The following is an 18489-nucleotide window of genomic DNA, read 5'->3' as shown; positions in this document are numbered from 1 at the left end:
GCGAATAGACCTGTCTGAGCGCGTCTGGACAGGTCCGGGCATGTCCGTTGGAATATTTCCAATATATAATGCATTAATATTATAAGTGAATATGCTTTGCAGGTATAACTTAAAATGTAGACGTGTCAGGCAAATTCGGAGTTCATATTTGGGAATCGGCGGGTTCAATTTAGTATAAAATCACGTTTTTCTCTCAGTAGCAAAATCATTGTTGCGTTGTGTAAATGTCCAAGTGTTAGGCATGCCCTAAGCCCACCCTTCAAAACACCCCCGACATGCCCCCTTCTGATTTGGGCACACTGTAGACAAAGTGCATCTGCAAAACAGGTTTTGAAAATGCTGATTTGGGCATTTAGAAAAGAAATCCGTCCAAGTCGTGCTTTATGACACTTTTTGGATGTTTTTCTCTTTTGAAAATGAGCCCCTATGCAATTTTGTAAGTCTATGTCCTTTGAAAATGAGCTTCAATAAGTACTAGCCTTAAAAGAGAAGAAATGAGATAAATGTCACAAAATATTTAAAGAAAAGACATAATAAAATCAGTTTGTCATTAAAACTAATGTAAAACTATGCTAATTTGCAGATGTGTGCACGATATAAACATCTAAAAAAAAAAAAAGGGGGGGGGGGGGAATAAACAAGCCTGTCTTTTACCGAACTTTTGAATGAAACCACAGACTTCTAAACCTCCAGTATCTCCCTGATTGGCTAACACCTTCCATTTCCTAGCCGTGCTAGCACACGTTAGGTTGCGTTGCTAAAAAAAAAAAAAAAAATAGTCGTTCCTCCAATCCTTCATGGGGCTATTTATTTCAAGTTGATACCTTTAATGTAGATCCTTTGGTTATACTACTGCACTTTACTATATGTTTCACCATGGAGTTTAGGTATAGAAATAGTAATATATCTATGTATGCTGTTGTACCTTGCTTTCCATAAATTTTCGTATACTAAAACGTGAGCAATACATCCTAATAATGAGGTCTGTTAAACAGTCTGAAGCTGCTGATTTCCTTGAAGAAAATATTTCATATTAGACATGTAATTTAGAGTAGGTAGAATGAAGATATTTACCAGGAGCAAAAGCTTTAAAAGACCCCATATTGTATAAACAATTTTCAAAAATGTCATTAGTACTCCTAGGTAGTTGTTATAGAATAGTAGTGAAGACACGGAAGTAGTTAACAAATCAATCACGGCATTTAGGGATATTGAAAAATACAAAGGTTAGTAACATAAACAAACTGTTACTATGAAACTAGTAATTATTAAAATCCTCTAAGTCTCCAATGATATATACATGCTTGTTCTGTGTATGTGAGCGCGAGGGCGTGGGGGGCAGGGGGGTATCTTTCTCTACTTTTTATGTAGAATCTAAATTTTAGGAAGACAGAGGTTAGTGGTTTGGCTCATTATTAGTCCACCTTATTGATTTTCCCACGTATCCATTTGATTAAACTAACGTAAAAACAGCGGTCACTGTTTGACAGCATATGCAGAACAGTTGTGCCTATGTCTTCTATCTTTAAAAAAAAACAAAACGAATCACTACAGTACCGATATTAACTGATTATGTTAAATCTCCCCAATTTACAGATCTTTATTCTTACAGCGCCACAAAAAGACAATATACACGTCAATATTCAAGTACAGCGAGGCACACCTCGAACTCCACAAAAGTTCAATTAAAGTTAAACGACGAGGAGGACAAATCAACCTTCTCAGGGTAACCTCACTCTCCACGTGACACACCCAGGAAACTGGAGGAGGAAGGCGGAATCCAGCGAAAACGGAAGTGACGTTATTTACCTAGTCGCATGATGTGGCAAAAAAACCCCCCGTGAAAATCGACCTGAAAAATAATCCCCGTTGGTTCTTTTAACCTGTCTCTGCTTGCCTACCACTTCCGAGCCTACACAGCTTCGTTTGCTCTTCTGTGTTTCTCAAGTTCGGCCTTTCTTAAGGGCAAATAAAACCGAATAAATAGAAAGTTCCCTATAGGTAGTAGAACCGGGGCTGGGTGCCGCGATTGTGTGAGAGACGATATCCATCCGCTACCGTTTCCGGATTGCTGAGCTCACAGTTCCGCCATTGCGGCTTTTCCTGGAGTCCGTTTGCGCTCCTTTTTCCGTCTCTTCAGCGCGACAGGCGGAGACGAGGGAATAGTGGGAAGGACACCCGAGTCCTGCTGTCTTGTGAACTGTAGAAGTATTGAACCGCCAGTTGCTGCTGCCTTAGGGAGTTGGTGACGCTACCTGGCCTGGAGTGCGAGTGACAGGGAACTAGAGAGGAACTGCTGCCGCCATGGCTCAAATTCTTCCTATCCGCTTCCAGGAGCACTTACAGGTAGGGAACCGTTTGGGCAGTCATGTTTAACCTTGTGTCCTTTAGCTCTTCTTCACGGCTGCCCACAGCTCTCTCCTTCTCCTGAGGAGTTAGTCCCTGCTTGTGTCCTTAACTCCCAGTTCCAAAGCCCATTGACTTTAGAGGCGATTTCAACATAGGGGAACAGCCTAGGTCGTTATAGAACTGGAGAAGAGAGGATTTAACCACTGAAGTTCCTTCAAATCTAGGAGCTGCATGGGAAGAGAGGAGGGTGGTGGGGAGAATGAATGAACGAACTCTGCGCCGCCCTTCAGGACTAGAAACCACTCGAAGGCTTCTCTCTGCAGGACGTAGCAGAGATTTATAGCCTGTGTAAAAATAGAAAAGGAGAGAGGATGAAAAAAATGGGCTTCGTTGGGCACAGCAGTAGAATTTAAAGGAACATTATCTATTCAACACGGCTTCATAGTGAGATGCTTGAATGTAGAGGAAGTGAAAGCTGCTTTGCTTTTCTGTTGCTCCTTTATTGAAGGCATGTATTAGACCGTAGCAACAATTTCACAATCTTCTGAGGCTTTAGTCGTTATTTGTTGTCATCGCCTATAAACCGTAATTCTTTCTCTCGGGGGCAATTTCTCCAAATGGGTTCCAGTGCGTGGGCGATGCAGAAGCGTTCCTTGCCCGCACTAACACCTGATGGGAGGTGCAGAATTGGAGAATGGGTTGGAGCTGGGCGGTCTCTACCAACCTCTGACACTTTGTCATCACGAATGAATAAGCCCCCCTTGAATCAACTGTGCAAAACTATTACACTACTTTTTAAAAAATATTTTAATGAAGTTAGTGTGACCTAGTTCCATGCGGTTGTTTTAACAATATTTTATTTGCTAGGTCATATGGGTTTAGTGCAATAGACTGTACAGCATCTGCCTTGCAATATCGTTTTCTGCTAGATAGAGAGGAGGATAGTGCTGGTAAATTCTGTACCTTGTTATAATAGTATTTTAAAAACTTTTCCCATAATTTTGTTGTACTCAGCTTTGCTTTCCTTTCCAAGCTGATACCTTTTTTTTTATTGGACTAAATACATTTTTTGATTAGCTTTCAAAGGTAACCCTTCTTCAGATCAGAAATAAGCAAATGTCGATAAGTAATAGTATATAAATAAAACACCAAAGCATTCCAATGACAGTCTCACAGGAAGAGGGTGGGGTGGATGAGAAGACAGGGAGAGAGGCATGTTAGGTAAGAGGGTGACAAAGCAGTAGAATTTTATGGTTTATAATGGGCTAGAAAACCCAGATCTTTAAGTCTTGTCTTGTGGGTGTCAAAATATGTAATGTAATTTTTTTTTACTTTAAAAGTCTTACATTTCTGGCTATATACAAACATCTATATACAGGAAACCCATGGACAAATGCAGTTACCTCCACAACTCCAGCTTCCATCCTTCACCACATACAAAAAAAATCCATTACTCCAGGAAGATGAACTGCCGAAAGAGAGATTCCCATCCCCACCAGTGCTGGCCTTCTGACAGACACCCAACTTAAAACACAAACCAGTGAAAAGCAAACTCTCAATAGAAACTCAAAAAGAAGAGTGGTACACATACTTGCAATATATCCAGCTGCAAATTGTGCCCACACATTTCACAGGATCCCACAGTCTTTCACAAAGGAAAAATATTCAACATAAAGGAAGCCTTCACATGCTCATCTTCCAATGTGGTATATATCATTCAATCTAAAAAGTGTGAAGAAGGGTGCTATATTGGAGAAACAAGCCAGATGCTAAAGATTAGATTTAATTTACATAGACATCATATGAAAAATGCCAGTACCAACCAGGATGTCACCTCTGTGGGACAGCACTTTACAAAACCAGAACACTATCCAATGATTTTAATACTAAAATAAAACTTTAAGACAATCCAGGAATGTAAGACCTTTGAAGTCAAAATGGTCAAATATTTTGACACCCACCAGCAAGGACTTAACAAAGATTTGGATTTTCTAGCCCATTATAAACCATAAAATTCTACTGCTTTGTCACCCTTATCAAACATGCATCTTTCCCTGTCTCTCATCCACCCCCCTGTTTCTCACCTTACCCACCTCACCCTCTTCCTGTGAGACTGTCATTGGAATGCTTTGGTGTTTCAATTATATATATACTATTATTTATCAACATTGCTTATTTCTGATCTGAAGAAGGGTTACCTTTGAAAGCTAATCAAAAAATGTATTAAGTTAATCCAGGTATCATCTTATTTTCTTTTCTATGTTTTGTTTTATTGTTATTTATTAATTATTAAAGTGGACTAACATGGCTACCATATCACTCTACTTAAATCCAAATAAATAAAGAAGATAAGCAAACTGCAGTGCCACATGGGAGAGGCTGCAGATACCTGCATTACTCTTCATACTACTGCTGCAACAGATATGGCATATTGTTTTCTCTTCTGTTTGGTTTCTTTTTGTTCAAAAATATTTTTGAAAGGGTAAATCCCTTACATTAGCTATAAATCGCATGCATTATTCAAAATGGTTGGCAATGCACTAACTGGGTAGATACCTACAAACATTAATATTATCTTTCATTATTGCCTCTCGTAACCCAGATAAGTACATAAAGTTCACATTACAGTTATTTTTAGCTTTGTACTCAGCTTTTGGGTATAATAAAATATATAAAACAAGACTTTGAAATTTACACAGTATACAGTTAAATTTCTGAAAGTAACTAGATGATCATACTGGCTAGATGATGGTACTGGGAATATTTCTGAACATTCATTTAGTTTTGACTTGGTATCTATAAGAATTGATATTTATTGGGATTTATTAACAGCCTTTAGGAAGAGACGTCGCCCAAGGATTTGTAATTATTCTGGGTTTTTCCTAATTGAACCTTATGCAAGTACAACTCTTGCATATGTAACAATATAGGGAAAGGGGTGTGTGTGTGTTTTTTTTTTTTTTTAATTTATTTGTAGTCAACATATATTGGAACATTGACTTTTATTATTTTGCTATTCTCTGTTTTATACCTTTCCCCCCCAATCCATATACTCTACACTGTCAATTAAAATGTTCTGTTACGTATTATGTTGACATTGCAAGTAGTATACTACACCATACTTTGTATTGTTGTTTGCATATTTTTACTGCTGTAATTGTTTATTTCTCATGTTTTATTTTTATTGTACACTGCCTTGAGTGAATTCCTTCAAAAAGGCGGTAAATAAATCTAATGTTAAAAAATCTTAGTTCCAGTCAGTAGACATTGGCATCTTTTTAAGCTCTCCCTTGTTCAGAGGACCTGTGTTGTAAAACGGGCAACATAGGCACCTCAGCTATCAATGACACAGCTTGAGAAGCAATTATCAATACTTCCTGAAAACTGTAGTTTAGTCATTATATATAACTAGTAAAAAAGGCCTGTTTCTGGAACGAATGAAACGGGCGCTAGCAAGGTTTTCCTGGGAGTGTGTATGTTTGAGAGAGAGAGCCAGAGTGAATGTGTGGGTGTGTGACAGAGTGAGTCTGTCTGTGTGACGGTGTGTGTGTGAGAATGAGTGTGTGACAGGGCCCTCTCCCCTGTTCCTAATGCCCCTCACCCCGTTTCCTCCCCTCCTTTTCCTCCTCCTTCCCACACTTTGGGTTCCTTAAGGCTTTCAAAAGTCTATGTGGCCCTAATGCCCAGTATCCGGATACCCCACCGCTTTCCTCCTCACCCCTCCCCCAAGATGTAATACTTCCTTAATTTTTTAAAAAAAGTGTCCTATCTACCCTGTGTACAAATGCCCTGCATTCAGATTGTGTTCCTCTCGTAAATTTTAATTTCTTTCATTCATTCAGTAGAGGAGTGTGGTAACCGTGTTAGTCCACTCTTAAGGTTATCAATAGAAATCAAACAAAATAAAACATGGAAAAGAAAATAAGATGATACCTTTTTTTATTGGACATAACTTAATACATTTCTTGATTAGCTTTCATTTCATTCATTCAGAACTTGCCCCCCCCCCCCCCCCCCGAACACTTTTGGTTCCTTCAGTCTTTTAAAACTCTCCTATCAACCCTGTGTCCTAATGGCCAGCACTCAGATTGTTTTGCTTTGCCAAATTGTCACTGAGGTCAGTGAGTGCCTGCCTAGCAGACCACTTCCTGCAGGCACGGTCCCAGGCACATCCTGTTGGAGGTGAGAATTATTATATAGGATATATAAGTGAAAATACTGGAGATTTAGGAAAGTACAGAATCCTTAGTCTTGGTTATTGGAATAGTATAATTCTGCAAACCAATATTATCTTTTGTGATGGTTTTATCAGTCGGTTGCAGGGAGGGAACACTGGTAAGAAGTCTCACTGGTAGTGTGGAAGATCCAGTGTGCTATCTGCTCAAACTTGGCTATCAACAACCAAAGAAAAAATGCAAAGCTGGACAAAGTGGCCAATAGAATTCATTCAACCTGCACGAGACTCATCCAGGGCATTAAGGAAAGATTTTGCTGTCTTCATTCTGCCAGTCTTCATAGTAATTTTCCTGTTAGCCTAATCGAACTCTAGTATGTTCGGGATAATGTGGGTTATAAATGTCAAAAATAAATAGTCTGATGTGACATGACTTAACTTCAGAGTTTTCCTGCAGCCTTTCCTCAACATCCTCACCATCTCCGAGTATGGCCAGGTATGATGCAAGATTTATTTTTATTTTTTTTATTTTTGTTACATTTGTACCCTGCGCTTTCCCACTCATGGCAGGCTCAATGCGGCTTACATGGGGCAATGGAGGGTTAAGTGACTTGCCCAGGGTCACAAGGAGGTCTCTGAAGTGGGAATCGAACTCAGTTCCTCAGTTCCCCAAGACCAGAGTCCACCACCCTAACCACTAGGCCACTCCTCCACTCACTGAAGATATGTCCTGGGACTGTTGAGTGAAGGACCTCTCCTGGTGTACAAGAGATGGCATTTGCCTCAAGCCACAAAAACTCTGAGGAGGGCTGATGTGGGATCTGATCTTCGGAACTGAGTTGTATACACACTTAGAGGGATTTCCATGTCCACCATTTCCTGCACTTCTAGAGCCATCCTGGGTGATAACAGCAGCCCAAGAAATAACTGGCCCTACCATGGGGTTCTGTGACTCTCTCTAGGATAAAGTTTTCACTTTACAATTAGGTAAAATAAAATAAAAAAGAAAATAGAAAACTTTCAGGTAGTTCAACAGATCCACTAATTGGCTGCTACCTCTGCTCTTCCTTTGCTATATCTTGCTGAAAAGATAGTCTTATTTTTTCAAGGTAAAATGTGTGTTAAAAAAAAGTTACCATAATCCTTTGTGTTACAAAGAAATGTTTCTGGCAAAATGGATATGTTTACAAGTATATAAGTATTGCAATACTGGAAAAGACCAAAGGTCCATCAAGCCCAGCATCCTGTTTCCAACAGTGGCCAATCCAGGTCACAAATACCTGGCAAGATCCCAAAAAAATACACAACATTTTATACTGCTTATCCCAGAACTAGTGCATTTTTCCCAAGTCCATTTAATAATGGTCTATGGACTTTTCCTTTAGGAAGCTGTCCAAACCTTTTTTAAACTCCACTAAGCTAACCGCCTTTACCACATTCTCCGGCAACAAATTCCAGAGTTTAATTACATGTTGAGTGAAGAAACATTTTCTCCGATTTGTTTTAAATTTATTACATTGTAGCTTCATCACATGCCCCCTAGTCCTAGTATTTTTGGAAAGCGTAAACAGACGCTTCACATCTACCCATTCAACTCCACTCATTATTTTATAGACCTCTATCATATCTCCCCTCAGCTGTCTTTTCTCCAAGCTGAAGAGCCCTAGCCGCTACAGCCTTTCCTCATAGGGAAGTCGTCCCATCCCCTTTACCATTTTCATCTCCCTTCTCTGCACCTTTTCTAATGCCACTATATCTTTTTTGAGATGCGGCGACCAGAATTGAACACAATAGTCTAGGTGCGGTCGCACCATGGAGCGATACAAAGCCATTATAACATCCTCGTTTTTGTTTTCCATTTCTTTCCTAATAATACCTAACATTCTATTTGCTTTCTTAGCCGCAGCAGCACACTGAGTAGAAGGTTTCAACGTATCATCGAGACACCTAGATCCCTTACTTGGTCCGTGACAGAAAGGAAACAGGCACTTGCAAGGTTCTAGGGCCCCCTCCCTACCTCCCTCCATCCTCAGATATCCAGGTGCCTCTCCCCCCTCACCCTCCCTCCTCCTCCTCACCTCCCCCCCTCCCCCACCTCCCCTATTTTGCATAATAAGATACTTCCGTCCACAGCACACCCAAAATTTCTTACTAAGGTGGTGTCTGTATTTCTTTTAAATCAATCCATCATACTTCCAGTATTGTCCACCTGCTCATACTGATACTAACCAACATCAACTGCATACTTTAGATTGTGCGCGAGCACTTAACATTTATTTAACTCCCGCGGGCACAATATCCCCAGGCACTCAAGATAGCGGTTTGTATCTTTTTCTACTGAAAATACACAGAATCCTCATGACACTGCTCATCGCCATCGGATTACGACTAGTTAGTACAAAAGCTCACCTTCACAGAGCTCCCCCCCCCCCCCCCAAATAATTATCTGTAAAGCAGCTAACATGGACATGGGTATCCTTGCATACTTTTGCGGAGCACTACTGCATCAACATTGGACGTTACTTAGTTAACCGACTCCAGTTTTGATTTTGGACATGCTGCGCTCCCCTCTGACGCAATTTCCTGGTTCCGGCAAGGTGGATACAGAGGCCAGAGGGAGAGAAGTAGGGAAGTTGTGTATCATAGGGGAAGGGGCACCAGAGAAGGAAATCTGTCGGCTTGTTAGTAGGCGACTTCAGGTATGAGTTTGACGGAGGTGGGTGTGTGAGGACGAAGAGGGAGGGCCTTCTTCCCGGCGTGCCTTGTTGGGCCTCCTTCCCGGCATGCCTTGTTGTGCCTCCTTTTGCTGCTGCTCCCTCCTGCTCATTTGCAGCAGCGCACATGCATCTTTTTCATGTTTTCTTTTCAGTTCTTTTTAGGGTTCTAAATGGAATTACAAAACGCGTCGCGGTTAGGCAACACGGTGACGTCACTGGAAGGCTTCAGACATTACAAACAGGGCTTCAACTTCCTGGCAGTCAGCTTCAGAATGTTGGTGGTGCAAATGATTATATTAGATATGGTATAATAATTCTATTTTTTAAAAGTTGAATTTAGCCTGAAAATATTTTTAGTTGTAGTTTAGGGAAAGTAACTACACTATCGGATTGTAATTTGCAAGGCATATGCAGTAGGGAATGTTAAGTTTGTACCTGAGGCAAAGGAGGATGAAGTGACTTGCTTAAGATCACAAGAAACATTGGTGAGATTTGAACACTGGCTTCTCTGTCTTTAGCCTGTTGCTTTAATTACTAGGTGGTTACTCCTCTCCATCAGGAGATATTACCATACTAAAAGTATGAAATATAAAGGGTATTGTTCTTGACCATGTATTCTTCTTGCAAAAGTAGGCCCTCTGTATCGGAGGGGCCAACCTTAAACTTTATTTTATAGTACAAACTTTTGTGTATTTAATTCTAATTTAGGAGTGATTCCCATATTTCTCCATTTTTATTTCTCAGATTTAAGCATTTTTACCCTTCATGAAAGGTATTAACCATTCCAGAAGAATTGGACAAGGTGTTAGATTTGATCCTTCTTTTAGAAAGGCTTAAAATAGGATGGAATCAAATGTTCTCATGTTCTGCTGTAATTTGTGCTGTAGTTAATGGGGGTATAATAGACAGCTAAGACTTCTCTTGCTTGTTACTTGTAATTATTGAGCGAGATCTCAAGAGACAAGAATCAACCACTGTTGCTTCCAGTGAAGTTATTGTAGAAAGTGTGTGTTTGGTTGCCAGGATTTTGTATGAACTACTAGAAAGCTTACAAATAGTGAATGTAAAACAAGTTGTATGTCTGGCCATTCCCACACGTGCTGGTTTTAATCACAAATTGTGAAATATCAAAGGGAACAAAATTGACACTTGCTGGTATCCTAGACTTTCAAGTTTGATAAAGTATTGGGAAGGGCAGGATAGGAAAAAAGGAGAGACCATGGCTGCGTAACTCAGTTAACTGACAGCTGTGGTGGATGAGAGAACTATGTTCTCACAAGCAAGGGTAATATAGAAAGATTTTCAGAGGGAAAATTTAGTCACTAGTGCAGCTGGGGGTTCTCTGTTTCATTGTGATGAATGTAGGGTACACGTCTACTGGACAGACATGATTAGTGTCAATCGGTTTCTCAAGCAGCTCAATGGCTGGGAGTCCAAATGTCACTGAGAGGTGGGGTGTGTCTTTTTATTTTTTTGGTCAAAATCCTATATTCCATACTATTGGCATAGATTATATATTGATTTGTGGCCTCATTTATTTTCATTAGTCTTTTGTCAAATGAAATTTCTGTAGTTTGTCAAAAGGATTCAAATTGGTGTTAATCTAAGCTATAGCTGGAAGAGGAAGCACTAGAAAGCTAATCTATCACCTCTTTTGACTTGATTTTTATAACATGAAAAATCATGAACTTTAAGGATAACTACTGTAATTGCAGAATGAACTGATAGTTTACAACTTAACTAATCAAACAAAATAAAACATGGAAAAGAAAATAAGATGATACCTTTTTTTATTGGACATAACTTAATACATTTCTTGATTAGTTTTTGAAGGTTGCCCTTCTTCGTCAGATCGGAAATAAGCAAATGTGCTAGCTGACAGTGTATAAGTGAAAACATTCAAGCATTACTATGACAGTCTGACAGGGTGGGAGGATGGGGGTGGGTCGGAGGTATGCATGGGGACATCAAAGCATATCATTGATATTCTAACAGGATGGGTGTGGATAATTGAGGGGTGGGGTGATCAACAGAGAAATACAGCTTTATGGTTTATAATGGGCTAGGAACCCCAGATCCTTGTTAAGTCCTTTCTGTTGGGTGTTAAAATATTCAATCATTCTGACTTCAAAGGTCTTACGTTCTTGTATGGTTTTAAAGTTACCTTTCAGGATTCTCACTGTGAAATCACTGGTACAGTGTCCTGGTCCTGTAAAATGTTGACCAAGGCGTGGGAACCCTACTGGCACCAGTATTATTCATGTGATGTCTATGTAAATTGAATCTTGTCTTAAGCATCTGGCCTGTTTCTCCAATATAGCATCCTTAGTTACATTTTTTACACAATGATATATACCACATTGGAAGATGAGCAAGTGAAAGATCCCTTTATGTTGAATATCTTTCCTTTGTGGGTAACTGTGGGGTCCTGTGAAATATTTTGGCATAGTTTGCAACTGGATAAATTACAGAAGGGCACACTTCCCTGTAATTTATCCAGTTGCAAACTATGCCAAAATTTACCACATGGCGCGACCTCCTCTGAGACGGAGAGTCCTGAGCCCGGGAGGAGGCCTCGGAGTGAGGCTGATATAGGAGCTACTAGCCCTGGCAGAGATCCGGGTGCCCAGGTTGAGTTTTTCTCCCCTGATTTTCTTATTAATGCATAAAGCATACATGCTTAAAAGAGCTCTCCCACAAAGCCCGGCACGGGCCTCTTCTAATGCCCCCCCCGGTGGATTCTAGCCTGGGTATGCCCTCTGAGGCGTTATTCCGTGATAATTGGCAGAATATGAAGCGCAGAAGGGCTCATTCCCCTTCAGAGAGTGCTGCACCTCCTTTCTCCCCTTGTGGTCGGGCTGTGAGGATTCGGAGGACTCTGGCAGGCCTTCATGGTCTGAGGAGCCAGAGTCTGGTGCAGAAGTGACTCAGGATCTGGACGATCCCTCTGCGGTGAGGATTTTCCACTGTGATGAGCTGCCAGCGCTTATTTCTGATGCTGTGCAGGCTCTCTCTATTGAGGACCCTGCCAGTGGTACAGCCTCCTCTGTGAATCCTAGGATGGCTAGTACCAAAAAGCCTGCTCGAGCCTTTCCTTTGCATGACTCCATCCAAGAGCTTATTTCGGCTCAATGGGCTGACCCAGAGGGACCTTTGAAAGTTTCCAGGGCTATAAGGCAATTATACCCTCTGAGTGAGGAGCATAGGCTCGCTTTGCTATGCTAAAGTGGATGCCCTAGGCACAGCTGTGACGAAGAGAACTACCCTCCCTGTTGAAGGAGGTGTTGCCCTGAAGGATATTCAAGACTGTAGACTGGAATCAGCACTTAAACGGTCATTTGAAATTGCAGGTCTCACTATTCGGGCGTCTGCATGCAGTTGTTATGCTGCTAGAGCCTGCCTGGCTTGGTTGCAACAGGCAGTGGAACAGCCCGGTGATAGAGCGGAGCCCTTTTCAGATGTGGCTCCGCGGATGGAGTCGGCCTTGTCCTTTCTTGCTGACGCCCTTTATGATATTGTCAGAGCTTCGGCTAAACACATGGCAGTAGCAGTGGCGGCTCGCCGTCTCTTTGGCTACGGCATCGGGCGGCGGACATGGTCTCTAAGCAAAAGTTGGTGAAGTTGCCCTTTCAAGGCCTTCTCCTGTTTGATGAGGAATTGGAGAAAATTGTGAAGGGCCTGGGTGAGGCTAAACCCCAGCGCTTGCCTGAAGATAGGCCTCGGCCTTCCTCTAAGGGTGCGGCGGTCCACTCCTCCTCTTACAGACCTCGCTTCCGTGAAGCTCGAAGGTACCGCCCGGGGCGTTCTGCTGGGTTCACTTCTCGTGCCCGTTTTCAGCAGAGGAACTCCTTTCGCTTGGACAAACGTTCCACAGCCACTGGCTCAAGGCCTGGATTTCAGGGGCGACCCTCTCAATGATGGTGCGCCGGCCCTCTCCTCGAGTCCTGTCATCGGAGGACGTCTTTCCCTCTTTGCCGAGGAGTGGGCCAACATTTCCTCAGATCAGTGGGTCTTGGACCTGATCAGAGACGGTTACAGAATAGAATTAGACACCCCTGTAAGAGACGCGTTTGTGGAGTTCTGATGCGGTTCTGCCGCCAAACGGGCGGCGGTAGAGGAGACTTTACAAGGTCTGATTCAGATAGGGGCCGTGTCCCCGGTACCTCCGGCCAAACACAGCTGCGGCCGCTACTCCATCTACTTTGTGGTGCCGCGAAAAGGAGGGTCTTTTCGCCCTATTCTGGACTTAAAAGAATTAAACAAGTCCCTGAGAGTGTGGCATTTTCACATGGAAACCCTGCGCTCCGTCATTGCGGCGGTACAGCCAGGAGAGTTTCTCACATCTCTGGACCTGAAAGAATCTTACTTGCACATTCCAATTTGGCCCCCGCACCAGAAGTTTCTGAGGTTTGCGGTGATGGGAAAGCATTTCCAGTTCCGGGCCTTGCCTTTTGGCCTCGCCACAGCTCCCCGCACCTTTTCAAAGGTTATGGTGGTAGTAGCTGCCTTTCTAAGGCGAGAGGGTATTTGGGTTCACCTGTACCTGGACGACTGGCTCATTTGAGCAAACTCTGCTGCAGAGTCAGCATGTAACAGCCAGAGTGGTCTCAGTACTTCAGTCTCTGGGCTGGGTCGTCAATTTGGCCAAAAGTCACCTGACCCCCTCGCAGTCTCTAGAATATTTGGGGGCCAGGTTCGACACAGCCTTGGGGTATGTGTACCTACCCGAGCAAAGGCGGTGCAAACTTCAGAATCAGGTCTGTCTGCTCCTGAGGATGCCCCGCCTGCGAGCGTGGGACATTGTCCAGCTGCTTGGATCGATGACGGCCACCATGGAACTGGTGCCCTGGGCGAGAGCGCACCTGAGACCTCTACAGTATTCTCTACTCCAAAGATGGTCTCCAGTATCTCAGGATTACCAATGCAGACTCTCTTGGCTCCCTGCGGCCCGACTCAGCATGGAGTGGTGGCTCTCAGACAGCATGCTGCGGCGAGGAATGCCGCTGGCGCTCCCCGATTGGTGCCTAGTGGTGACAGATGCCAGTCTGAAAGGCTGGGGCGCACATTGCAAGGGGAAGCATGCCCAGGGTCTATGGACACCCGAGGAGTCGGAGTGGTCCATCAACCACCTAGAGTTGAAAGCGGTGTTTCAGGCGCTTCTGGCCTTTCGAGTGACCCTGGAAGGATTGGCTGTCAGAGTGATGTCGGACAACATGACAGCAGTGGCCTACATAAATCGACAAGGCGGCACTCGGTGCAGAGCTCTAGCCGCGCAGGCCGAACAAATTTGCCACTGGGCCGAGCTGCATCTACAGTTTCTGTCAGCAGCTGACATTGCAGGTCAGAGCAACGTGCAAGCCGATTATCTAAGCAGGCATCAGATCGATCCAGCGGAGTGGGAACTTGCAGACGAAATGTTCCTGCAGATATGTGCCAAGTGGGGCAAGCCTGTGATGGATCTAATGGCGACAAGCTCCAATGCCAAAGTCCCGTGCTTCTTCAGCAGACGGAGAGATCCTCGCGTGGCGGGGTTGGATGCCTTGGCTCAACCCTGGCCTCCGGGCCTACTGTATGTGTTCCCTCCGTGGCCCTTGATAGGGCGAGTGCTCCGGATTCGGCTGCATCCAGGAGAAGTGGTTCTCGTCGCCCCGGATTGGCCCAGGAGGCCTTGGTATGCGGACCTCCGACAGATGCTTGTGGAGGATCCCCTTCAGTTACCTCTGGTTCCCAACCTGTTGTCACAGGGTCCGGTGACCATGGAGGTCGCCGGCCGATTTGGTCTTATGGCCTGGCGATTGAGAGGGCACAATTGAGAGGCAGAGGCTATTCCAATAAAGTAATTACCACTCTCCTGCAAGCCCGCAAGCGCTCCACTTCTGTGGTTTATGCCAGGATTTGGCGCCAGTTTGAAGTCTGGTGTGCTTCCAGAGAGATCACACTCCTGCGGGCTCCTGTCTCGCCGATTCTGGACTTTTTGCAGGATGGTGTACACAAAGGCTTGGCCTATAATTCCCTGCGGGTGCAAGTGGCAGCATTGGCCTCCCTGCGTGGCAAGGTTGAAGGCGTGTCCTTAGCTGCTCATCCAGATGTGGCACGGTTTCTTAGAGGGGTGCTTCGGCTCCGTCCTCCCGTGCGTGCACCTTGTCCAGCTTGGAACCTGGGGCTACTGCTGAAGGCCCTTCAGGGTGCTCCCTTTGAATGCTTCGGCGTGCTTCAGAGAGAGATTTGACACTGAAGGCTGTCTTGTTAGTGGCCATTACTTCGGCGAGACGGGTTTCAGAGCTCCAGGCGTTGTCCTGTAGAGACCCTTTTCTGCAGTTTTCAGAGTCCGGGGTCACGGTTCGGACCGTGCCTTCCTTCGTGCCAAGGTGGTTTCAGTGTTTCACCTAAACCAACCTATTTTCTTGCCCTCCTTTGTCGAGGAGGAGTTTCCAGAATCTTTTGGGCAATTGCACCTGTTGGACGTGCGCAGGACTCTGCTGCAGTATCTGCGAGTTACTATCTCTTTCAGGACCTCTGATCTTCTGTTTGTTTTGCTATCAGGTCCTCGCAGAGGGTCTCCAGCGTCTAAAGCCACTATTGCCCGCTGGCTTAAAGAATATCTTTTCAGCTTATTTGCTTGCCGGCCGGCCTCCGCCTGATGCCTTTAAGGCGCATTCCACTAGAGGAATTTCCTCCTCTTGGGCTGAAACTGGAGCACTCTCTCTTGAAGAGATTTGTAGTGCAGCAACATGGGCTTCTAAGCTCTCTTTTGCCCGACATTACAGGCTGGATGTGGCTGCCAGGAGGGACGCACATTTTGGAGCGCAAGTGCTGACGCGTGGTGTGGCTTGTTCCCACCCTATCTAGGGATTGCTTTGATACATCCCATCTGTAATGGCTGCATCTGCTCGATGACAAGGAAGGGAAAATTAGGTTCTTACCGTGATAATTTTCTTTCCTTTAGTCATAGATACAGCCATGATCCCTCCCTGTTTGATGCTATCTGCTGTAAATCTATTTCAGGTTCTGTTCGTGTTTCCTGGAGATTCCGTCCTTGGGAGTAAGTCGGAAAACAGTCTTCAGGATTCTTGTTCAATTAAAGGAGGATGACTTAATTCCCTCCAGTTTCATAATTTGGAGGATGAGTTTATTCCCTCCAGTTATGTCTCAGTGGAGGATGAGTTTATGCCCTCCGGGAGGATGTTTCATTCCCTCCATTCTGAGTTAATGCCCTTTGTTGTAGGGCCATCGTTCGCTGTGAGGAAAGCTTATGTTCCCATTGCGGTTTGCCATACTGCTTTGGAATCTTGAAATACTGAAGAGAGGCAGTGGAGCAAGCTGGTATGAGGCACTGGAAAAAGTGTGCTATCTCCCTCTGCTGGTTGATGGACATAACCCATCTGTAATGGCTGCATCTGCTATGACTAAAGGAAAGAAAATTATCACGGTAAGAACCTAATTTTCCCATTTGTACCACATATCAACGTATGACACACACATGCAGAGGAGAAATGCAAAGGACAGGGACACTGAGGGGAGATGTTAGGATGGGTAAGGATGTAGGAGGAGGATGGTGGGCATGGAGTGAGAAGAAATGTCAGATGGACAGACAACAGCAAAGACAAGAAAACACAAGCAAAAAAGAAACATTAGGACCAAAAGGAACAGAAAAATAAAATGCTCAGATGACAAAGGTAGAACAAAGTGTTTTACTTTGAATTTATCAATTGGAATATGTCATCTTTTTGAGGTTTCCAGTTCAGTTTTTTTTTACCTTCATGTTGATTTGTAGTATTTGTTTTTTCAGGTGTGACCATAGTGTGGTATTCTGCTAGTATGTAGTATCTGTGTAGAGATCTTGGTTTTTGAAATTTTTTTTTTCTTCACTAGGTAGTGTATTGGTGTTTTAGGGCCATACCGTGTTTCCCCGAAAATAAGACACTGTCTTATATTAATTTTTGCCCCCCAAAATGTGCTAGGTCTTATTTTCAGGGGCTGTCTTATTTTTCGGGGAAACATCGGGGTTGGATCGGGATTGGCCCGCCCGCCCTCCGTCGTTCCCGGAACTAACCTTAAACGCCTCCTTTCACCTTTGCAGCAAGCAGCAGCAGGGCAGGCCACTCCTTCCTTCCTTGTCCCGTCCTCGCCTGATGTAATGTCCGCGAGGGCGGGGCACGGAAGGAAGGAGAGGTCTGCCCTGCTGCTGCTTGCTGCGAAGGTGAAAGGAGGCGTTTAAGGTTAGTTCCGGGAGCGACGGAGGGCGGGTGGAGGGGGGGCCCGGCGACCTCGGGTGGGGGGGCGGCCCGGGGGCGGCCTTGTCTGGCTCTCGGCGGCCCTGCTTTCAAACAAAAATTTACTAGGTCTTACTTTCGGGGGAGGCCTTATATCTAGCAATTCAGGAAAACCTCTACTAGGTCTTATTTTCGGGGGATGTCTTACTTTCGGGGAAACAGGGTAGTATTTACAGTGCAGTCTTTTCACACATGAGGTTGTAGCTCTTCGTGTCCTGGAAGTTAGTGCTATTATAGTATGGCAAGGTTCTGAGTGTTTGTGCTCAAGTTTATGTATACTATAAAGATGTCTTAAGGTGTGGTTTGGATTTTAAAACATGCAGGAGACAGTGCTTTGGTATAGTAATGTCTCAGGAATGGTGTGTAAGCTAAGTTCAGTAAATGGAGCCTCATATTATCTTTGAATGTAATCTAAGACTATTTCATTTTTGGTGATGGCAGGCGGAGGGAGAATATTGAGTTGTTTTCAGCACCCCAGTCATAAAGTTGGCTCCTAGCACCTGTGCTAGTAGCTTATGGCAGCTTGGTAAACATCATCCATAATGAATTGAACAATATAGGCATATAATAGTTCAGTTTTACAAGTGGAGGTTTTCAGTGTACTTCATGGCTTATCTGGAGGGAGAAATTGAAATGTTGGCTACTGCTAATGGGATTAATCCACTTTTAAATTTGTCTCATTTTCATCCATATAATAGTTTTCAGATTTTTCATTTGACCTTGCATTTTTAAATGTTTAGTATATGGATAGAAATACCTAAGCGACAAATAGCCTTGATTTGGCTTAAACATTAACATTCTTGCAGTGTTGACTCGACTCCTTTTGATAAGCAATTACCAATGGCAGTTTTTGGTTTTAAGGGTAGAGAACATAAATTCTGTATGGTAAAATGTGAATTGGTGCAAACCTCACATGCTTTAGAATTGTTTTTATAAATGAGAAATGTTTTAACAGCGAAGACCTTTGGACATATTG

At 43.7% G+C, this 18489-nt stretch overlaps 1 protein-coding gene across 1 annotated transcript in view; it reads left to right on the top strand.

The window, feature by feature from the left end:
• The first annotated feature begins 2024 nt into the window (after positions 1-2024).
• The window catches only part of CLTC (clathrin heavy chain), a 208400-nt gene continuing 191935 nt past the window's right edge, over positions 2025-18489 (top strand). The window contains exon 1 of the mRNA XM_030186302.1: positions 2025-2346. Within this exon, the coding sequence (XP_030042162.1) occupies positions 2305-2346 (42 nt within the window). The 5' untranslated portion in view covers positions 2025-2304. The remainder of the gene's footprint in view (positions 2347-18489) is intronic.

Source organism: Microcaecilia unicolor, chromosome 13 (assembly GCF_901765095.1).
Source record: "Microcaecilia unicolor chromosome 13, aMicUni1.1, whole genome shotgun sequence".
In the NCBI taxonomy this organism is placed as follows: domain Eukaryota; kingdom Metazoa; phylum Chordata; class Amphibia; order Gymnophiona; family Siphonopidae; genus Microcaecilia; species Microcaecilia unicolor.
This window is presented reverse-complemented; position numbering and strand designations above follow the sequence as displayed.